Consider the following 22,361-nt stretch of genomic DNA (forward strand, 5'->3'; position numbering starts at 1 on the left):
CCATCACACACACACAGCACCAACACACACACACACAGCACCAACACACACACACACAGCACCAACACACACACAGCACCATCACACACACACACACAGCACCATCACACACACACACAGCACCAACACACACACACACAGCACCAACACACACACACACAGCACCATCACACACACACACACAGCACCATCACACACACACAGCACCAACACACACACACACACAGCACCAACACACACACACACAGCACCAACACACACACACACAGCACCATCACACACACACACACAGCACCATCACACACACACACACAGCACCAACACACACACACACAGCACCATCACACACACACACACAGCACCATCACACACACACAGCACCAACACACACACACACAGCACCATCACACACACACACACAGCACCATCACACACACAGCACCATCACACACACACACAGCACCAACACACACACACAGCACCAACACACACACACACAGCACCAACACACACACACACACAGCACCAACACACACACACACAGCACCAACACACACACACACAGCACAAACACACACACACACACAGCACCATCACACACAGCACCATCACACACACACACACACACAGCATCATCACACACACACACAGCACCATCTCACACACACACACAGCACCATCACACACACACAGCACCATCACACACACACAGCACCAACACACACACACACACACAGCACCAACACACACACACACAGCACCAACACACACACAGCACCACCCACACACAGCACCATCACACACACACACACAGCACCATCACACACACACAGCACCAACACACACACACAGCACCAACACACACACACACACCACCAACACACACACACACAGCACCAACACACACACAGCACCATCACACACACAGCACCAACACACACACACACACAGCACCAACACACACACACAGCACCAACACACACACACACAGCACCAACACACACACACAGCACCAACACACACACAGCACCATCACACACACACACAGCACCAACACACACACACACAGCACCAACACACACACACACAGAACCAACACACACACACACACACCAACACACACACAGACACAGCACCAACACACACACACACACAGTACCAACACACACACACAGCACCAACACACACACACACAGCACCATCACACACACACACAGCACCAACACACACACACAGCACCATCACACACACACAGCACCATCACACACACACACACAGCACCAAGACACACACACAGCACCATCACACACACACACACAGCACCAACACACACACACAGCACCATCACACACACACACAGCACCAACACACACACACAGAACCAACACACACACACACACAGCACCAACACACACACACACACACAGCACCAAAACACTCACACAGCACCAACACACACACACACACAGCACCAACACACACACACACACAGCACCAACACACACACACAGCACCAAAACACACACACACACAGCACCAACACACACACACAGCACCAACACACACAGCACCAACACACACACAGCACCAACACACACAAACAGCACCATCACACACACACACAGCACCAACACACACACACAGCACCATCACACACACACACACACACAGCACCATCACACACACACAGCACCAACACACACACACACAGCACCAACACACACACACAGCACCAACACACACACAGCACCATCACACACACACACACAGCACCATCACACACACACACAGCACCAACACACACACACACAGCACCAACACACACACACACAGCACCATCACACACACACACACAGCACCATCACACACACACAGCACCAACACACACACACACACAGCACCAACACACACACACACAGCACCAACACACACACAGCACCATCACACACACACACACAGCACCATCACACACACACACACAGCACCAACACACACACACACAGCACCATCACACACACACACACAGCACCAACACACACACACACAGCACCATCACACACACACACACAGCACCATCACACACACACAGCACCAACACACACACACACACAGCACTATCACACACACACACAGCACCATCACACACACAGCACCATCACACACACACACAGCACCAACACACACACACACACAGCACCAACACACACACAGCACCAACACACACACACACACAGCACCAACACACACACACACACAGCACAAACACACACACACAGCACCATCACACACAGCACCATCACACACACACACACACAGCATCATCACACACACACACAGCACCATCTCACACACACACAGCACCATCACACACACACAGCACCATCACACACACACAGCACCAACACACACACACAGCACCAACACACACACACACAGCACCAACACACACACACACAGCACCACCCACACACAGCACCATCACACACACACACACAGCACCATCACACACACACAGCACCAACACACACACACACAGCACCAACACACACACACACACCACCAACACACACACACACAGCACCAACACACACACACAGCACCAACACACACACACACACAGCACCAACACACACACACAGCACCAACACACACACACACAGCACCAACACACACACACAGCACCAACACACACACAGCACCATCACACACACACACACAGCACCAACACACACACACACACAGCACCAACACACACACACAGAACCAACACACACACACACACCAACACACACACAGACACAGCACCAACACACACACACACACAGCACCAACACACACACACAGCACCATCACACACACACAGCACCAACACACACACACACACAGCACCAACATACACACACAGCACCATCACACACACACAGCACCAACACACACACACAGCACCAACACACACACACACAGCACCATCACACACACACAGCACCAACACACACACACACAGCACCATCACACACACACACAGCACCAACACACAGACACAGCACCATCACACACACACACACAGCACCAACACACACAGCACCATCACACACACACACAGCACCAACACACACACACAGCACCATCACACACACACACAGCACCAACACACACACACAGCACCAACACACACACACACACAGCACCAACACACACACACACAGCACCAACACACACACACACACACACACAGCACCAACACACACACACAGCACCAACACACACACACACACAGCACCAACACACACACACACAGCACCAACACACACACACAGCACCAACACACACACACACAGCACCAACACACACACAGCACCAACACACACACACACAGCACCAACACACACACACACACAGCACCAACACACACACAGCACTAACACACACACACACAGCACCATCACACACACAGCACCAACACACACACACACACATAGCACCAACACACACACACACAGCACCAACACACACACAGCACCAACACACACACACAGCACCAACACACACACACAGCACCATCACACACACACACAGCACCATCACACACACACAGCACCAACACACACACACACACAGCACCAACACACACACACAGCACCAACACACACACACAGCACCAACACACACACACACACACACAGCACCAACACACACACACAGCACCAACACACACACACACACACAGCACCATCACACACACAGCACCAACACACACACACACACACAGCACCAAAACACACACACAGCACCATCACACACACACAGCACCAACACACACACAGCACCAACACACACACACACACAGCACCATCACACACACACAGCACCAACACACACACACACAGCACCATCACACACACACACAGCACCAACACACACACACACACAGCACCATCACACACACAGCACCAACACACACACACAGCACCATCACACACACACACAGCACCAACACACACACACAGCACCATCACACACACACACAGCACCAACACACACACACAACACCAACACACACACACACACAGCACCAACACACACACACAGCACCAACACACACACACACAGCACCAACACACACACACAGCACCAACACACACACACACACACAGCACCAACACACACAGACAGCACCAACACACACACACAGCACCAACACACACACACAGCACCAACACACACACACAGCACCAACACACACAGTACCAACACACACACACACAGCACCAACACACACACACAGCACCATCACACACACACACACAGCACCAACACACACAGCACCATCACACACACACACACAGCACCATCACACACACACAGCACCAACACACACACACACAGCACCAACACACACACACACACAGCACCATCACACACACACACACAGCACCATCACACACACACAGCACCAACACACACACACACAGCACCAACACACACACACAGCACCAACACACACACACAGCACCAACACACACACACACAGCACCAACACACACACACAGCACCAACACACACACACAGCACCAACACACACACACACAGCACCAACACACACACACACAGCACCAACACACACACACACACAACACCAACACACACACACACAGCACCAACACACACACACAGCACCAACACACACACACAGCACCAACACACACACAGCACCAACACACACACACACAGCACCAACACACACACACACAGCACCAACACACACACAGCACCAACACACACACACACAGCACCAACACACAGCACCAACACACACACACACACAGCACCAACACACACACACACAGCACCAACACACACACACACAGCACCAAGACACACACACACACACACAGCACCAACACACACACACACAGCACCAACACACACACACAGCACCAACACACACACACACAGCACCAACACACACACAGCACCAACACACACACACACAGCACCAACACACACACACACACAGCACCAACACACACACAGCACTAACACACACACACACAGCACCATCACACACACAGCACCAACACACACACACACACATAGCACCAACACACACACACACAGCACCAACACACACACAGCACCAACACACACACACAGCACCAACACACACACACAGCACCATCACACACACACACAGCACCATCACACACACACAGCACCAACACACACACACACACAGCACCAACACACACACACAGCACCAACACACACACACAGCACCAACACACACACACACACACACAGCACCAACACACACACACAGCACCAACACACACACACACACACAGCACCATCACACACACAGCACCAACACACACACACACACACAGCACCAAAACACACACACAGCACCATCACACACACACAGCACCAACACACACACAGCACCAACACACACACACACACAGCACCATCACACACACACAGCACCAACACACACACACACAGCACCATCACACACACACACAGCACCAACACACACACACAGCACCATCACACACACAGCACCAACACACACACACAGCACCATCACACACACACACAGCACCAACACACACACACAGCACCATCACACACACACACAGCACCAACACACACACACAACACCAACACACACACACACACAGCACCAACACACACACACAGCACCAACACACACACACACAGCACCAACACACACACACAGCACCAACACACACACACACACACAGCACCAACACACACAGACAGCACCAACACACACACACAGCACCAACACACACACACAGCACCAACACACACACACAGCACCAACACACACAGTACCAACACACACACACACAGCACCAACACACACACACAGCACCATCACACACACACACACAGCACCAACACACACAGCACCATCACACACACACACACAGCACCATCACACACACACAGCACCAACACACACACACACAGCACCAACACACACACACACACAGCACCATCACACACACACACACAGCACCATCACACACACACAGCACCAACACACACACACACAGCACCAACACACACACACAGCACCAACACACACACACAGCACCAACACACACACACACAGCACCAACACACACACACAGCACCAACACACACACACAGCACCAACACACACACACACAGCACCAACACACACACACACAGCACCAACACACACACACACACAACACCAACACACACACACACAGCACCAACACACACACACAGCACCAACACACACACACAGCACCAACACACACACAGCACCAACACACACACACACAGCACCAACACACACACACACAGCACCAACACACACACAGCACCAACACACACACACACAGCACCAACACACAGCACCAACACACACACACACACAGCACCAACACACACACACACAGCACCAACACACACACACACAGCACCAAGACACACACACACACACACAGCACCAACACACACACACACACAGCACCAACACACACACACACAGCACCAACACACACACACACAGCACCATCACACACACAGCACCAACACACACACACACACAGCACCAACACACACACACACAGCACCAACACACACACAGCAACAACAACAACAACAACCGCCATTCGCCACTAAGTGGCGGTGACGTCACCACGACGCTTGTGCCAAGCCATGTGCACCCTGAGGCCACGTGAAGTGTCGAACGCCCGCTGGCAGGAGGTCACGGGGCAGACCAATGTGCCACGGGTCGACTGACCGAGATGACCGAGATGACTGGCTGATGCACCACCTGTGCCCCCTACTGTGCCAACTTGCTGTGCTTTAGCCACCCGGCGCTCCGCTCGTTGTTGTGAGCGTCGCTCCTCCGCCCTCCGTTGTTGTTGGAGGGCGACTGCCTCCAACTGCCCAGTAGCGTCCTTCACGAGCCTCCTCCACTGAGGCCGATCTTGACACCGCTGGTACCAGTCATCGGCAAGTCCACTCAGCTCCACTTCCTCCTGTACCACATCACTCCATCTCTTCTCTAGCCCGTGCCGCGCCCGTTTAGCCCCCTCGATCCGGCCGAACAAAAGCTGTTTAGGTATGCCGTGGCTGGGCATGCGGGCTACATGACCCAGCCAACGCAGCCTTGCCTGCCGGAGGAGCTCACTGATGGGACTTTGCCCAGATCTTTCAAGGACTTGTGAGCTCCTCACACAATCCAGCCTGGTTAAACCCAGGATGGATCGTAGGCAGGCCAGCCTAAATGTTTCCAACCGGCGAAGATGCTCCACTAGGGGGGTCCACGTTTCGCAAGCGTAGAGAAGGGAGGGAATGACCGTGGCCGAGAAGACCTGAAGCTTCGTGCGGAGCGACAGACCAGGTAGCTTCCACACAGCGTTACGCAACCGATGAAAAGATATTGCCGCTCGACTGATTCGGAGTGAGACCTCTGCTGATAAACTGGAGCCGGTCATAAGCACACTGCCCAGGTATGGGAAACTCTCCACTCTCTCCACAACTGCCCCATCACCGATTGGGAGTTGTGGGGGTGGAGTGCCCGATGGTACAAAATACCCAGGCAGGTGCTTAGTTTTGGTGGGGCTGATGGTAAGGCCCCACCTCTTAGTGGCACGCTCCAGTCTCAGCAGCAGCGTCTCCAACTCCTCTTCCGAATGAGCAGCTATTACCAAATCATCGGCATACATAACGTGGTTGACCAATAGGGAGCCATCCCTTGATCGCACCCGGGCGTCGATCACACACAGCACCAACACACACACACACAGCACCAACACACACACACACAGCACCAACACACACACACACACAGCACCAACACACACACACACACAGCACCAACACACACACATACAGCACCAACACACACACACAGCACCAACACACACACACACAGCACCAACACACACACACACACAGCACCACCACACACACACAGCACCAAAACACACACACACAGCACCAACACACACACAGCACCAACACACACACACACACAGCACCAACACACACACACACAGCACCACACACACCCACACACAGCACCAACACACACACACAGCACCAACACACACACACACAGCACCAACACAGACACACACACAGCACCACCACACACACACAGCACCAACACACACACACACAGCACCAACACACACACACACAGCACCAACACACACACACACAGCACCAACACACACACACAGCACCAACACACACACACACAGCACCAACACACACACACACATCACCACACACACACACAGCACCAACACACACACACACACAGCACCAACACACACAGCACCAACACACACACACACAGCACCAACACACACACACAGCACCAACACACACACACACAGCACCAACACACACACACAGCACCAACACACACACACAGCACAAACACACACACACAGCACCAACACACACACACAGCACCAACACACACACACACAGCACCAACACACACACACACAGCACCAACACACACAGCACCACACACACACACACAGCACCAACACACACACACACACAGCACCATCACACACACACAGCACCAACACACACACAGCACCATCACACACACACACAGCACCAACACACACACACAGCACCATCACACACACACACACAGCACCAACACACACACACAGCACCATCACACACACACACACACAGCACCAACACACACACACAGCACCATCACACACACACACAGCACCAACACACACACACAGCACCAACACACACACACACACAGCACCAACACACACACACAGCACCAACACACACACACAGCACCAACACACACACACACAGCACCAACACACACACACAGCACCAACACACACACACAGCACCAACACACACACACACAGCACCAACACACACACACAGCACCAACACACACAGCACCAACACACACACAGCACCAACACACACACACAGCACCATCACACACACACACACAGCACCAACACACACACACACAGCACCAACACACACACACACAGCACCAACACACACACACACACAGCGCCAACACACACAGCACCAACACACACACACACAGCACCAACACACACACACACAGCACCATCACACACACAGCACCAACACACACATACAGCACTAACACACACACACAGCACCAACACACACACACAGCACCAACACACACACACACAGCACCAATACACACAGGACCAACACACACACAGCACCAACACACACACACACAGCACCAACATACACACACAGCACCAACACACACACACACACAGCACCAACACACACACAGCACCAACACACACACACAGCACCAACACACACACACACAGCACCAACACACACACACAGCACCAACACACACACACAGCACCAACACACACACACACAGCACCAACACACACACACACAGCACCAACACACACACACACACAGCACCAACACACACACACAGCACCAACACACACAGCACCAACACACACACACAGCACCAACACACACACAACACCAACACACACACACAGCACCAACACACACACACACAGCACCAACACACAGCACCATCACACACACACACACACAGCACCAACACACACACACAGCACCATCACACACACACACAGCACCAACACACACACACAGCACCAACACACACACACACACAGCACCAACACACACACACAGCACCAACACACACACACAGCACCAACACACACACACACAGCACCAACACACACACACATACACAGCACCAACACACACACACAGCACCAACACACACACACACAGCACCAACACACACACACAGCACCAACACACACAGCACCAACACACACACAGCACCAACACACACACACAGCACCATCACACACACACACACAGCACCAACACACACACACACAGCACCAACACACACACACACAGCGCCAACACACACACACACAGCGCCAACACACACAGCACCAACACACACACACACAGCACCAACACACACACACAGCACCAACACACACACACAGCACCAACACACACACACACAGCACCAATACACACAGGACCAACACACACACAGCACCAACACACACACACACAGCACCAACATACACACACAGCACCAACACACACACACACAGCACCAACACACACACAGCACCAACACACACACACAGCACCAACACACACACACACAGCACCAACACACACACACAGCACCAACACACACACACACACAGCACCAACACACACACACACAGCACCAACACACACACACACAGCACCAACACACACACAGCACCAACACACACACATACAGCACCAACACACACACACAGCACCAACACACACAGCACCAACACACACACACAGCACCAACACACACACAACACCAACACACACACACAGCACCAACACACACACACACAGCACCAACACACACACAGCACCATCACACACACACAGCACCATCACACACACACACAGCACCATCACACACACACAGCACCAACACACACACACACAGCACCAACACACACACAGCACCAACACACACACACAGCACCAACACACACACACAACACCAACACACACACACACAGCACCAACACACACACACAGCACCAACCAACACGCACACACAACACCAACACACACACACACAGCACCAACACACACACATACAACACGAACACACACACACAGCACCAACACACACACATACAACACCAACACACACACACAGCACCAACACACACACACACAGCACTAACACACACATACAGCACCAACACACACACACAGCACCAACACACACACACACACAGCACCAACCAACATGCACACACAACACACACACATACAGCACCAACATACACACAGCACCAACACACACTCACACACAGCAACAACAACCGCCATTCGCCACTAAGTGGCGGTGACGTCACCACGACGCTTGTGCCAGGCCATGTGCACCTTGAGGCCACGTGAAGTTTCGAACGCCCGCTGGCAGGAGGTCACGGGGCAAACCCAGGTGCCACGGGTCGACTGACTGAGATGACCGAGATGACTGGCTGATGCACCACCTGTGCCCCCTACTGTGCCAACTTTCTGTGCTTTAGCCACCCGGCGCTCCGCTCGTTGTTTTGAGCGTTGCTCCTCCGCCCTCCGTTGTTGTTGGAGGGCGACTGCCTCCAACTGCCCAGTAGCATCCTTCACGAGCCTCCTCCACAGAGGTCGATCTTGACACCGCTGGTACAAGTCATCGGCAAGTCCACTCAGCTCCACGTTCTCCTGTACCACATCACTCCATCTCTTCTCTAGCCCGTGCTGCGCCCATTTAGCCCCCTCGATCCGGCTGAACAAAAGCTGTTTAGGTATGCGGTGGCTGGGCATGCGGGCTACATGACGCAGCCAATGCAGCCTTGCCTGCCGGAGGAGCTCACCGATGGGACTTTTCCCAGATCTTTCAAGGATTTGTGAGCTCCTCACACAATCCAGCCTGGTTAAACCCAGGATGGATCGTAGGCAGGCCAGCCTAAATGTTTCCAACCGGCGAAAATGTTCCATTAGGGGGTCCACGTTTCGCAAGCATAGAGAAGGGAGGGAATGACTGTAACCCGAAGCTTAGTGCGGAGCGACAGACCAGGTAGCTTCCACACAGCGTTACGCAACCGATGCAAAGATAATGCCGCTCGAGTGATTCGCAGTGAGACCTCTCCACCCTCTCCACAACTGCCCCATCACCGATTGGGAGTTGTGGGGGTGGAGTACTCGATGGTACAAAATACCCAGGCAGGTGCTTCGTTTTGGTGGGGCTGATGGTAAGGCCCCACCACCTCTTAGTGGCACACTCCAGTTTCAGCAGCAGTGCCTCCAATGCCTCCTCTGAGTGAGCCGCAATTACCAGGTCATCGGCATACATAACGTGGTTGACCAATAGGGAGCCATCCCTTGACCGCACCCGGGCATCGATAAGCCTCCCATTGTATCTGTACCAGATGGAAATTCATCCGGTACAGCTACTGAAGACTTCATACACAGCACCAACAAACACACACACACACACAGCACCATCACTCACACACAGCGACAACAAACACACACAGCACCAACAAAACACGCACACACAGCCCCAACAAAACAAGCACACACAGCACCAACAACACAAGCCGAAGACGACACTCCCACACAAAAAAACTAAAATCCTCTTCCTATCTTAATTATGCATGAAGAGGACACAGAGAACACAGCAAGGCCCACCTACATGCACAACAACTCTCGCAAGTCCACAACCCCATTGACCACCTGTGAGAGATGCTTTGTTGTATCTCCTCAAGAGTCTGTGGGAGGGGGGGTTTCCCCAGGCACTCCAGTTTCCTCCGCTGCGATAAACGCGACGTCTACAAAGGAATTGGCCAAACGTTCCTCGAAGCAGAGCTCTCGTGGAAAAAAATTATTGAGAGCCAGAAGGGAAAAAACGTTCCACACGAAACGCATCCACACCTGGGAACACGGAAAATATCGCTGTGCCATCCCCAGTCGGCTTTGTCATCCCCAAGTGCTGACGTTTACACACGCAGCTGCACCAGGCCGAGTCGACCTCAGAGGTGGAGGCCCAGGACCGGTACAGATACGCGTGGCTGACGGCTTTTCACGGCGCGCGCACCTCGCCCTTGTCGTTCCGGATGCGTCTGTTGAACTCTTTGCCCTCGATGCACAGGAAGTCCTCGTTGGGGTGCAGGATGCCGCACTTGCTCGCGATGGCGCGCGCCGTGTTGATGTTGTCTCCCGTGACCATGCGCACCGTGATGCCCGCCCGCTGGCACATCTTGATGGCGTTCGGCACCTGCGTTCAAAGCGAACTCCCATCAGCATACGTGCTGCGAACGGTCTCTGAGGGCGTGAGTGGTTCACGCTCGCCATGCCCTGAGGCCGGCAGCTGGACTAGCAACTTTGACGTCGACTTACAGTGGGCATTCAGTTCATAAAAAAAAATTATCACTCCCTAGACCAGATTTGCGCTACCGCAGCAAGCGGAAGGTGACTTGGCGATTCACGCTCCTATCGACGGCTCCTAGCGACGGCCGTGCGGCGGTCGTTAGGTGAATAACGAAATCTGTTGCAAAAAAAACAAAAAAACAAACAAAAGTTCCCGAGAGGAGTCTGGGCGTGCCGCCCTGGAATGCGTTTGCGACCACGGACAACGGCGCGAAACCGCTCGGGTAGGGGCGGACCAACCTCGGGCCTGACGGGGTCCTCGATGCCCACGACAGTGACGCACGTGAGCTCGTTGACGATGGCGTTCTCATCGTCCCACTTGGGCTCCGCGCCGATCGGGAAGTCGCGGTAGGCCAGGCAGATGGTGCGCAGGCCGTCGCACGCCATGGGCTCGATGACCTTGCGCACCATCTCGTCGCGGTCACGCAGCCGGAACCCCCGCGTCTCGCCAGTCGCGCCCAGGATCCGCGAGCACCTGGCACGCAGGGGTTCATCGACTACAGCGGGGCTTCCTCGCAGCAAAAAAAAAATTCCCTGGGATTGATTCCCGATCCAGGTGTTTTATTTTTGTGTTTGCATTGTTCTCCCCCTCCTCTGCATGGGTTTCTTCCCATTTCTAAAAAGAAACTCGCACAATGCCACTGGTCCCACTGCTGATACATAAATATATATGTATCCTGCAAATCACTCAAATGGGATCACACAGTAGCAGCAACATCAAATACTTGGCAGGACCCTCCTGAAAAAAGATACTGATCACCACGAGTACCAATTTTTTTAAAGTAAACAGCTGTTGTTCCATGGACAGACTGGTCCGTTATATCAATGTGGAATTCCAGCCTCTGATTCAGGGTCACAAAGATGATTCCGTGGAATCGAGTCGGCCGTCTATGTGAGCGTCAGCCACCCTGGACACAATGACTTCTATTTTTATCACGTCGAGTTATCGTCACAGTGTCAGAACGGCAATGCAGTACAGCTGATAGCAACGGCTCGTCGTATTACGGCGCTCGAGAAATTGTCGTTATTGTTACGACTGTCAATAGATGAAGAATGTTCTGATCACTTAATATTAGTGTTAACCGAGAGACTTGTTGGTTTACAAAAACGATCACGTTGGGTTTTAATTGCTAATGATCAAAGCTCTGTCGCTTGGCAGAAGCCTGGGACCGGCGAGGGCGTTCCTGCTCACGATCGTTGCGCGAGCTGACAATCACCGGGCGGGGGAGGACACACAGTAGATTATTTGTGATTCATTTGCAAATCTATTATTCAAGGTGATAATGTGTATGTCTGTGCGTTTGTCTGGGGAACTCTGAGAGCGCTCCCCCGAATGTAAATGAACGAGGCCTTGTCTGAGAGCTTCTCACATGCAGTTTCCGAGAAACAGGGGTGACAAATTTCAAAACTAATTTGACATTTGTGGCTGGATCATTGGGGAAAATTTTGCTCATCTGCCACGCTGCCACTAATCTGCGTCGTCATTTACAAACTACCCACCTGGTGGCGCGGGCCCCGTTAGCAATCGCTACAACGCACGGGCGTAGAGGCAGAGGCGTGCTGGGGCGGCGGACGCCTCGGGTGGCCGAGAGGCCCACAAGCCCTCGGGGTAGCAAGTCAGAGTCTACTCTCAGCCGGCTTCCCACTCGTGATTAATAAAACATGCAGGAACAACTTAGAGAACGACCGCGATGTAAACAATGGTCGAGGGCGGCACTTTGGCAAAGAGGCCGCGCCAAACGCGAGGAGCAGCGACACGTCTGTCGGTGCCGTCTCAGATGGTCGTCCGTAGGACGTAATGTCAGCCGGGTCTGTTCCGGGCCTGTTCCGGGCAAGCGACCCGAAAAATTTGTCCTCACCCCAGCACACCACGTCGCCAGGCATTCACTCCGCTGTGGCCGTGCCAACCTGTCACGTGACTGGTTCTGGTTTTTACATGCAACTCGGAAAATGTTCAGCGAGAAACTCAGCCCTGGCAGATCCAGCATCAAGGGATAACACGGACACCACAGTGGCCAAGAGTGGGACAGTGACGCACTCATACCAGAAACGCACATACCGCATGGCTTTTAAAGACAATGGTGTACAGCCTTGTAGAAAAAGCTCAAGAATATAGACTAGTTGTTGTGAAAACAAGAGTGAACAGATATTGATAATAATGAAGAATGTATGACATTGGTATTGTCGCCATTCTTACAGCGCTGGGCCATGCCACTGCCCCGACACCGAAATATATTCCCATTGCGCTCATGCAGACCGGACACTGCCAATGCCCCTGCCGCACCCGACCAGATCGCCGCTACCCCGCCGCGTCACGTTGCGCGACGACGACGACGACGATGGGGAGCGGGGGGGTGAGGGATAGGGGGGTGGGGGAGGGGACGGCCGCCTCTCACTTCTTGAGCAGGATCTCGGAGGCGCCCTTGCTGTAGAGACGGAAGCCCCCGTCGGCATTGTGCAGCACGGTGCTCATGGACTTGCGCACCGAGTTGAAGGTGTACACCTTGAAGAGGCGCTCCTCGGGCAGCTCGTCGCGCACCGCCTGGTAGTCGCGTCGCAGCTCGGCGAGCAGCCCCAGCAGTGCACACTCTGTCTTGTTGCCCACCTGGCGCGGGAGGCCGCCCTCCTTCTCCGGCGGCTGTGGATACGGATGCGGGGACGGGGGCGTGCACGTGAGTTCCGTGGCAGTAACTCCGACACCCCCCCGCCCCCCCGGGCTTCTCTCTGCCGGCCGGCCTGCCGGCCAGGAAGTCCAGATGACGGGGCTGCATGGTAAAAACGGAGCTGTGATTGATACTGCTTCGCTCGCTGGGAAGGTACGGATGTCTTATCCTTGATAAGGCCTTCATTTGTTTGGGCGGCAGGGTGGCGCGGCGGTAACGAGCAAGCTTCATGACACGAAGGCCCTGGGTTAAATTCCCACCTCGGACACCTTTCCATATGGGGTTTACATGTTCCCTCACGATTCTGCATGGGTTTCCTCTGGGTCCTCCAGTTTCCTCCCATTGTGAAAACAAGTACAAACAATATAACTGGTCCCAATGCTGAAAAAAATACCTTACAAATTACGCAACTTGCAGGTGTTTGCCAAAGGGCAAAAATGTTTCCCCAATGTGGAAAGGTCTCGTTGCTGGATGAAATATTTTGTATATGTACTGCAGGAGCAAGGTCACGTCGCTGGCTTAAATTGTGAGTACAGGTAGTCCTCTACTTACGATGGAGATGCGTTACGACAACCACATCATAAGTCGAAAATATCGTAAGTCGAAGATGGCCTAGCCTACCCAGGAGTCTTAAAGAATGGTGTTAATTTAGCAAAGCAGAGCAATTCACAGTACTGTACTGTATAAACTATATACTGTATGTATTCATTAATTACAATACAGCATTTCACAGTAAAATTTAAAGTAAAAAACAAGGTACATTTTTAGCCTACCTATATGAACTGCAATTTAATAGAAAGTTTTTTCAGGAAACAATCCTATCTGCTATAAAAACTTTTAACATGCATTGAACGTATCGTATCGTGGTAACCCTAAAATGAAATTGCTAAAGCTACGTATCATACATGCATTGAACGTATCGTAACGTATCATATTGTACTGTACTCACCAAGATTCTGTCCGTCGTCTACATACTTGAACGATGTTAGGTTGTTGATGGCTACATTAACTTAGTTGTCGGAAGAGGAGGATGGCGATGATAAAATACAGTATCGTACCTCGTACGCTGCTGCGTTTGCCTGCCGCGCGAAATGTATAATATTTTACAATTTTGTCGTATCGCTATCGCCATCGTAAGATCGAAATATCGTAAGTCGGACCATCGTAACTCGGAGACTACCTGTATATGTACTGCCGGGGCAAGGTCACGTCACTGGATTTCAAAACGAACGCGTGCAGGATTATAGCCGACGGGAACGCTATCACGCTCGCAGGTTAATGTTTCGCCACGAGGAGCTTTGCTTGTATTGAGAATTAACATCAATCAAAAAACAAATCACGAGCCACCTTTGCCGAAAGGACGGTGATAAGATGACTTTACCAATTACACACAGGGCACAAACACAGTGAGAACTGCTGTTACAGAACTAAGTTGTGTACAGCTAATTTATAACTTCCATTTTCTCCGCACAAACAGCACGCCTTGCATGTGCCACTTTAAGATCATAATTATTAAGTCTTTTAATTATTACAAAGGAACATACTGTATCTGTATTTTTTTTAATGCGTCTCTTTTATAACGCATGTTTAGAACGGCAACTGGAACTCTATAAGTGTGAATAAGAGACCTTAATTTGAACGTAGTTCAATTCCACGCCGCAGATTAATTTCAAACTGCTGGCCAAAGGGTCAATAGCTGTGGACTAAATAGAGAAGCTGCCTGCTACGTTCTAGATTTGAAGCTTTCGTGACTGCAATGATTCATATTCTCAGGTTTTTTCGGTAAAGTCACGTAGGTAAAAACATTAAAATTAATGAAAGTAAAATAAAACAAAACAAAAATAAAATTCACGACGTTTCGGAGGCAACACAAGTCTCCGTCATCAGGTGGGACCGTCACAGCCGAATTAGTTGAAAAAACCTGAGAATATGCCTGCTACGTGGTAAGGTCAATGTGGTTGGGGCATTTTTGTGCTGGCAGATAACTTTTTAAATGAGGAACAACCCATCAACGCTTTTTTGACTGAACATAAATGCCCTTTCCTTAATTTATTACATTCACTCATAAATGTTCGTCACCATGCTGAATATTCATTCGGGTTCGGTTGTGCAGCACTATATTTCTTTTAACGTCAATGCCATCCGTGTCATTAGATATATGTAACATGTATAATATTTCAAAATCTAATTACGACTGCACCAAAGACAAAAACAACAATCCCCATATAACCTTAACAGACTGTTGGGGTAAGTGCTGTTAGCGAGCACCTATAAAGGCCGGCACAGCACACGAGGGGGGTGGGTGATCAACACCACCACGCCCGGCCGCTTTTGTCTCCCGAGTGGCGATGTTTACACATCGCACCAGACACTAATTTCAGGCTGAGTCGACCTAGAGGAGGCCCAGGACCGGTTGAGATAATCGTCACCGGTGTTGGCCGTGACCGGGAATCGAACTTGGGACGCCAGGTTCGTAGCGCTCACCGCTGCACCACCGTTTCCGCCACACGCGTGCACCATGTTTCCCTCGCATTGCGCCGTACGTCTTGACTTTGACACGCAGGCATTCACGACCAATGCTGTAGCACGATTCATAATTAGCTTTCTTGGGTTCACACGACCTGACTCAAATGTACGCAAACCGACGTACTGTACATGGACAGGTGTCAACGTGGTGAATTAATTTTCACAGGCACGTTAAGGGTTGACGCACATGCACTGCTTTTAAATCTGATTCAAAGTGAAAGTTTTTCATCCGTAACCCCCCACTATGTATGGAGTTTGCATGTCTCTCTCTCGCTTCCCGTGGTGGCTTTTTCTCTGGGTCCTCCTGTTTTTCCCTCCACATTTAGGATTGACATCACGCGTTTTGGAGAACTTGGCCGGTCGAAATTTCCACGAAATAAGCGAGTGATCATTTGTGGCCAGGTCGTTTCTGAAAAAGAGCTATGCAGCACAGTGGACTTGTACCTGGTAACACAAAGTAAAATAGCTTAAACGTCTGACAAGGGGCAGGAGCCCTGTAGAATCGGAGTATTTCCCACTGAGCAAAGCCCATTGATCTACAAATCTCAATGGGCGACCCGATTGGCCGATTTCTTATTTTACGAGGCTGCATTTGCACCAAACTGCCGCATGATGCTATCTGGCTTAATAAACTACAAAAAAAATTGATAACATCAATTGCGCTCTGACTTTGCCACCACCTGCCGGTGGCATGGGGACGGCCAGGGGGGCGCGAGACCGGAACGAGAACGTCGCGAGCGTGACCTGGGGCACTCGCTGCAAGCCACACTCGGGAGAGCTATCGTCATTCAGGCTGTTTGTATCCGTCAAAGGCTGCAATGTGTTTTTTATTGTACTGTACATCATTCACTTGTTCAAAGCAGAAGCGAACACGGTCCCACGGTTATGCTGTGCATTGGGTGGATAAGGTTTTGTTTACGATTAAAGAAACGAAAAAAACCAGCAGAAAAACAGAGTGCAGTATGGTGACGCTTCCTCATTCCCAAACCTGTGATGGGAATTTGCCGACATTTTGGTCTTTTTTTTGGATTTCCAATCATTTGCGGATCGAGACAACGTCGCCTATTCATAGCGCATCGTGAAGGGACGCCTCCGCATACCCCTTGATGCACACGCACATGCTCATTTAATTATTCCTTGGCCATGAGGTAATACCGAGTTATTCGTGGCTAACGAATGCTTCATATTAAAAATCTGAAATTGTTCATTTATACAGTATATGTTCAATCCCTTCAATAGGGATCTGGTAGCTCCAACGATCGAATGTGTTGTCAATATGTCCCTTGCGGAATAACAATTCCCTGCCAAGGCTCCTGTGATAATTGCTAACTGTAGATCAATATTAAAGAATTGCTTATTTTATTGACATTTAAAAAACACATCAAACGAGATCAATAATTAAAACATGCACCACTGTGGGAAATATAAGAGCCTCCCTGGGAGCTTGCGTGGACTACAAACCTGAAATCAAATGCTTCGGTAAATCATGCTGTGTAGTAGTCAGTACAGAAAGTAGGTTGCCAACACATCTGGAGGTGGTGGGTTTGATCTCAACCCTGACGCCTGCTGTATATTTGGAGTTTGCATGCCTGTCTCCCCGTGGTTACGTGGATTTTCCTCCGGGTCCTCCAGTTTTTCTCTCCACATTTATAATCAACGTCACGCGTTTAGAGTATTTGGCTGCCATAAATGTCCACGTGATGAGCCACTTCATTGGGCTATCATTTGTCATAGCCAGGTCGCTTCTGAAAAAGACCTATATAGCTCAGTGGGCCTTACCTGGTAAAATAAAAAATATGTTCATAGTCAGGATTTATGAGCTTTCTCCCCCATGCATGCATGGGGTTTCTCAGGATCCTCCCGGCTCTCCATCATCATGCTGAAATATTCAATAAAAAAACAAACTGGCCAAACATCCCAAGCGGGTGGCTCCTCTTAGGAGACTCAATGGAGGCTTCGCGAAACAGGAACGCGGTACTTTAAATTCAGCTCCCGTATTTTCCATATATATAAAACGCTGAAGATGCTCTGAATAAAAAAAAAACGTTTGCGACTTTGCCGGAATGTCCTGCATTCCATTAAAGTGGTGAGCGAGCGGAGGCGATTTGCCGAGCGTATTCTCCACCGAGCGCAGCGAAGCCGCAGCACAAAGGGGCTTCACACAGAGACATCAAAAGCGCCACGGTGGTGCTCATTCAGCCAACCCCCCCCCCCCCCGCACTCACCCATTTTTTTAATCATAAAAATAGAGCTATATTAATTTGAGGGATTAAAAATACATCACGATACAGATGCTAATGCCTGCCCATTAGCCTTTGCATCACTTTCACTGTCTTCAAATTCAACCGCAGCCTTTGTGCAACATGCGAATGTAAATAAACTCACAAAGCGTCACCCCCCCCCCTTCTCACCACCGCTGCGTGACCTCAACTGCATTGCTGTTTGTGCTGTGAAGGTTGCGAGTGCCGTCAAATGGCAGCATTCAATACGTGGAATAAAGGCAGACCACAGTTAAGGCTGCTCTGTAACTCACAGCGCCACGCGCAATGCAGAGCGCTCGCCAGGGAGATGCGAGAGGTGGCTCAGCGCTCATCCTGCTGCAGCAGAACTCACCACGTGCCCTCCGGTATGTCTGTATGTACTGTATTTTGAACTTCTTTCGCACCGTACGTAGCCAACCGTGCTAATTGGATTTGCGGGGGAAGGACAACAAACTAAACACAAAAAGCAGCTCTAAAGAAATGAGTTTTCCATCTGGGTTTAAAAGTGCATAGCTCCCAGTGGCTCCCTAACAACGGAAGGAAGAGCGTTCCAGACGGCCGCAGAAGCGCATCTGAAAGCCTGCAAGTGACTGTCTGTGTTCGATGGCCAGTCAAAAGCCGCTGCGAGGATGACTGCATGTATGTGTCTATGTATGTATGTTGAACTTCTTTTGCACCGTACATAGCCAGCCGTGCTAATCAGAGGTGCGGGGGAAGGACAAAAAACAAACACAGAAAGTGTCATACTGGCGTCATGCTGAAATCAGGACATAAAGGGAAACCCCTCGCCTGCCATGACAATATGACAACGGTTTGAGGCCTCGCATATTTTCCCAATTATGTGGATATTTTAATTATTAAATACATTATACATAATTCTGTGAGATTTCAGTGGAAATCGCGCAGTGATTTTGACTTGCAAGGCTAAGCAAAGAATTTGCGTTCTACCAAACTCCACTATAACATTCCACGCTTCAACAATTGACAGGGACATCTTTTATAATGACGTGGCTTCTGCGAGCAACTCTCAACAATAAACCGGAGGAGCGCGAGCCTCGGCTGTGGCAACTGGGGCCCTGCATTGTGCTCAGCAAACGCAGACACCACCAATCGTTCAAGGCACGAAAGCAGAAAAGAATCGCATGGGTCACCTTGTCAGCCTTCCATCGACAATGAACTTGGACTAAGCCTGCGACTGACACAAATGCGACAGCTGTAGAGTATTTATAAAAAGAAAATGCATTTTTAGTAATGGGCAGGTGTGAGCGATAGGGATGTGCGGAATTATAGATAAAAAAAAAGAAAATTGTGTAGTAGACATTGCAAAATGTCAGTGTCAGGCTCCAACTCCTGCTAAACGCTCCTCCCGGGCAGTGAAACCCACAGTTCTGCCAGGCATAACACCGGGGAGTCGACCCCAACCTCTGCCTGGATGCCCCAAGGGGAAGAGTGCTATCGAAGCAGGCAGACAACCAAGGGAAGGAGCAGGTCTCAATTACCAATATCATCGTTAAGGCCCGCTCAAAAATCCTTGGGGAATGCATAAAAAGTGAAGCATAAAATAATCTGGAAATCAGCGAACATATATGCTCCCTCGATTCCATGTAGATCCATCGATGGGGCCCTCTCCGCACATTTGCCGCGTAAACTTTGCCTGACATATATTCACGGAGCAGCGTTGCCCTTGACAAATGCATCAAATGCTTGTGACCTCATTCTGTCCACAGCTCAAACGTGGCCTCAATGCAGCCTGCTGGACCTACAGTGCTGCCTTTCTTGCATTGCCAGAGGGTATGGCCAGAGCAAATTATAGAATTCCCAGATAACGGATATTTCGGTCCTATCATCAATG

The 22,361-nt window shown here is 51.0% G+C and overlaps 1 protein-coding gene across 5 annotated transcripts in view; it reads right to left on the bottom strand.

Annotated features, from left to right (window-relative positions):
- The window catches only part of LOC144943609 (plasma membrane calcium-transporting ATPase 2-like), a 232,812-nt gene that overhangs the window by 53,161 nt on the left and 157,290 nt on the right, over positions 1 to 22,361 (bottom strand). For all 5 annotated transcript variants that reach the window (XR_013639516.1, XR_013639517.1, XM_078871216.1 and 2 more), the window contains exons 13-15: positions 15,456 to 15,697; positions 13,300 to 13,534; positions 12,728 to 12,907 (exon numbers count right to left, since the gene is read on the bottom strand). Coding sequence is in view for 3 of the 5 variants with exons in the window: in XM_078871216.1 (XP_078727342.1) it covers positions 12,728 to 12,907; positions 13,300 to 13,534; positions 15,456 to 15,697 (657 nt within the window). In the remaining 2 variants the exon portion in view is untranslated. The remainder of the gene's footprint in view (positions 1 to 12,727; positions 12,908 to 13,299; positions 13,535 to 15,455; positions 15,698 to 22,361) is intronic.

The sequence above is a fragment of the Lampetra fluviatilis genome, chromosome 32, assembly GCF_964198595.1.
Source record: "Lampetra fluviatilis chromosome 32, kcLamFluv1.1, whole genome shotgun sequence".
NCBI lineage: Eukaryota > Metazoa > Chordata > Hyperoartia > Petromyzontiformes > Petromyzontidae > Lampetra > Lampetra fluviatilis.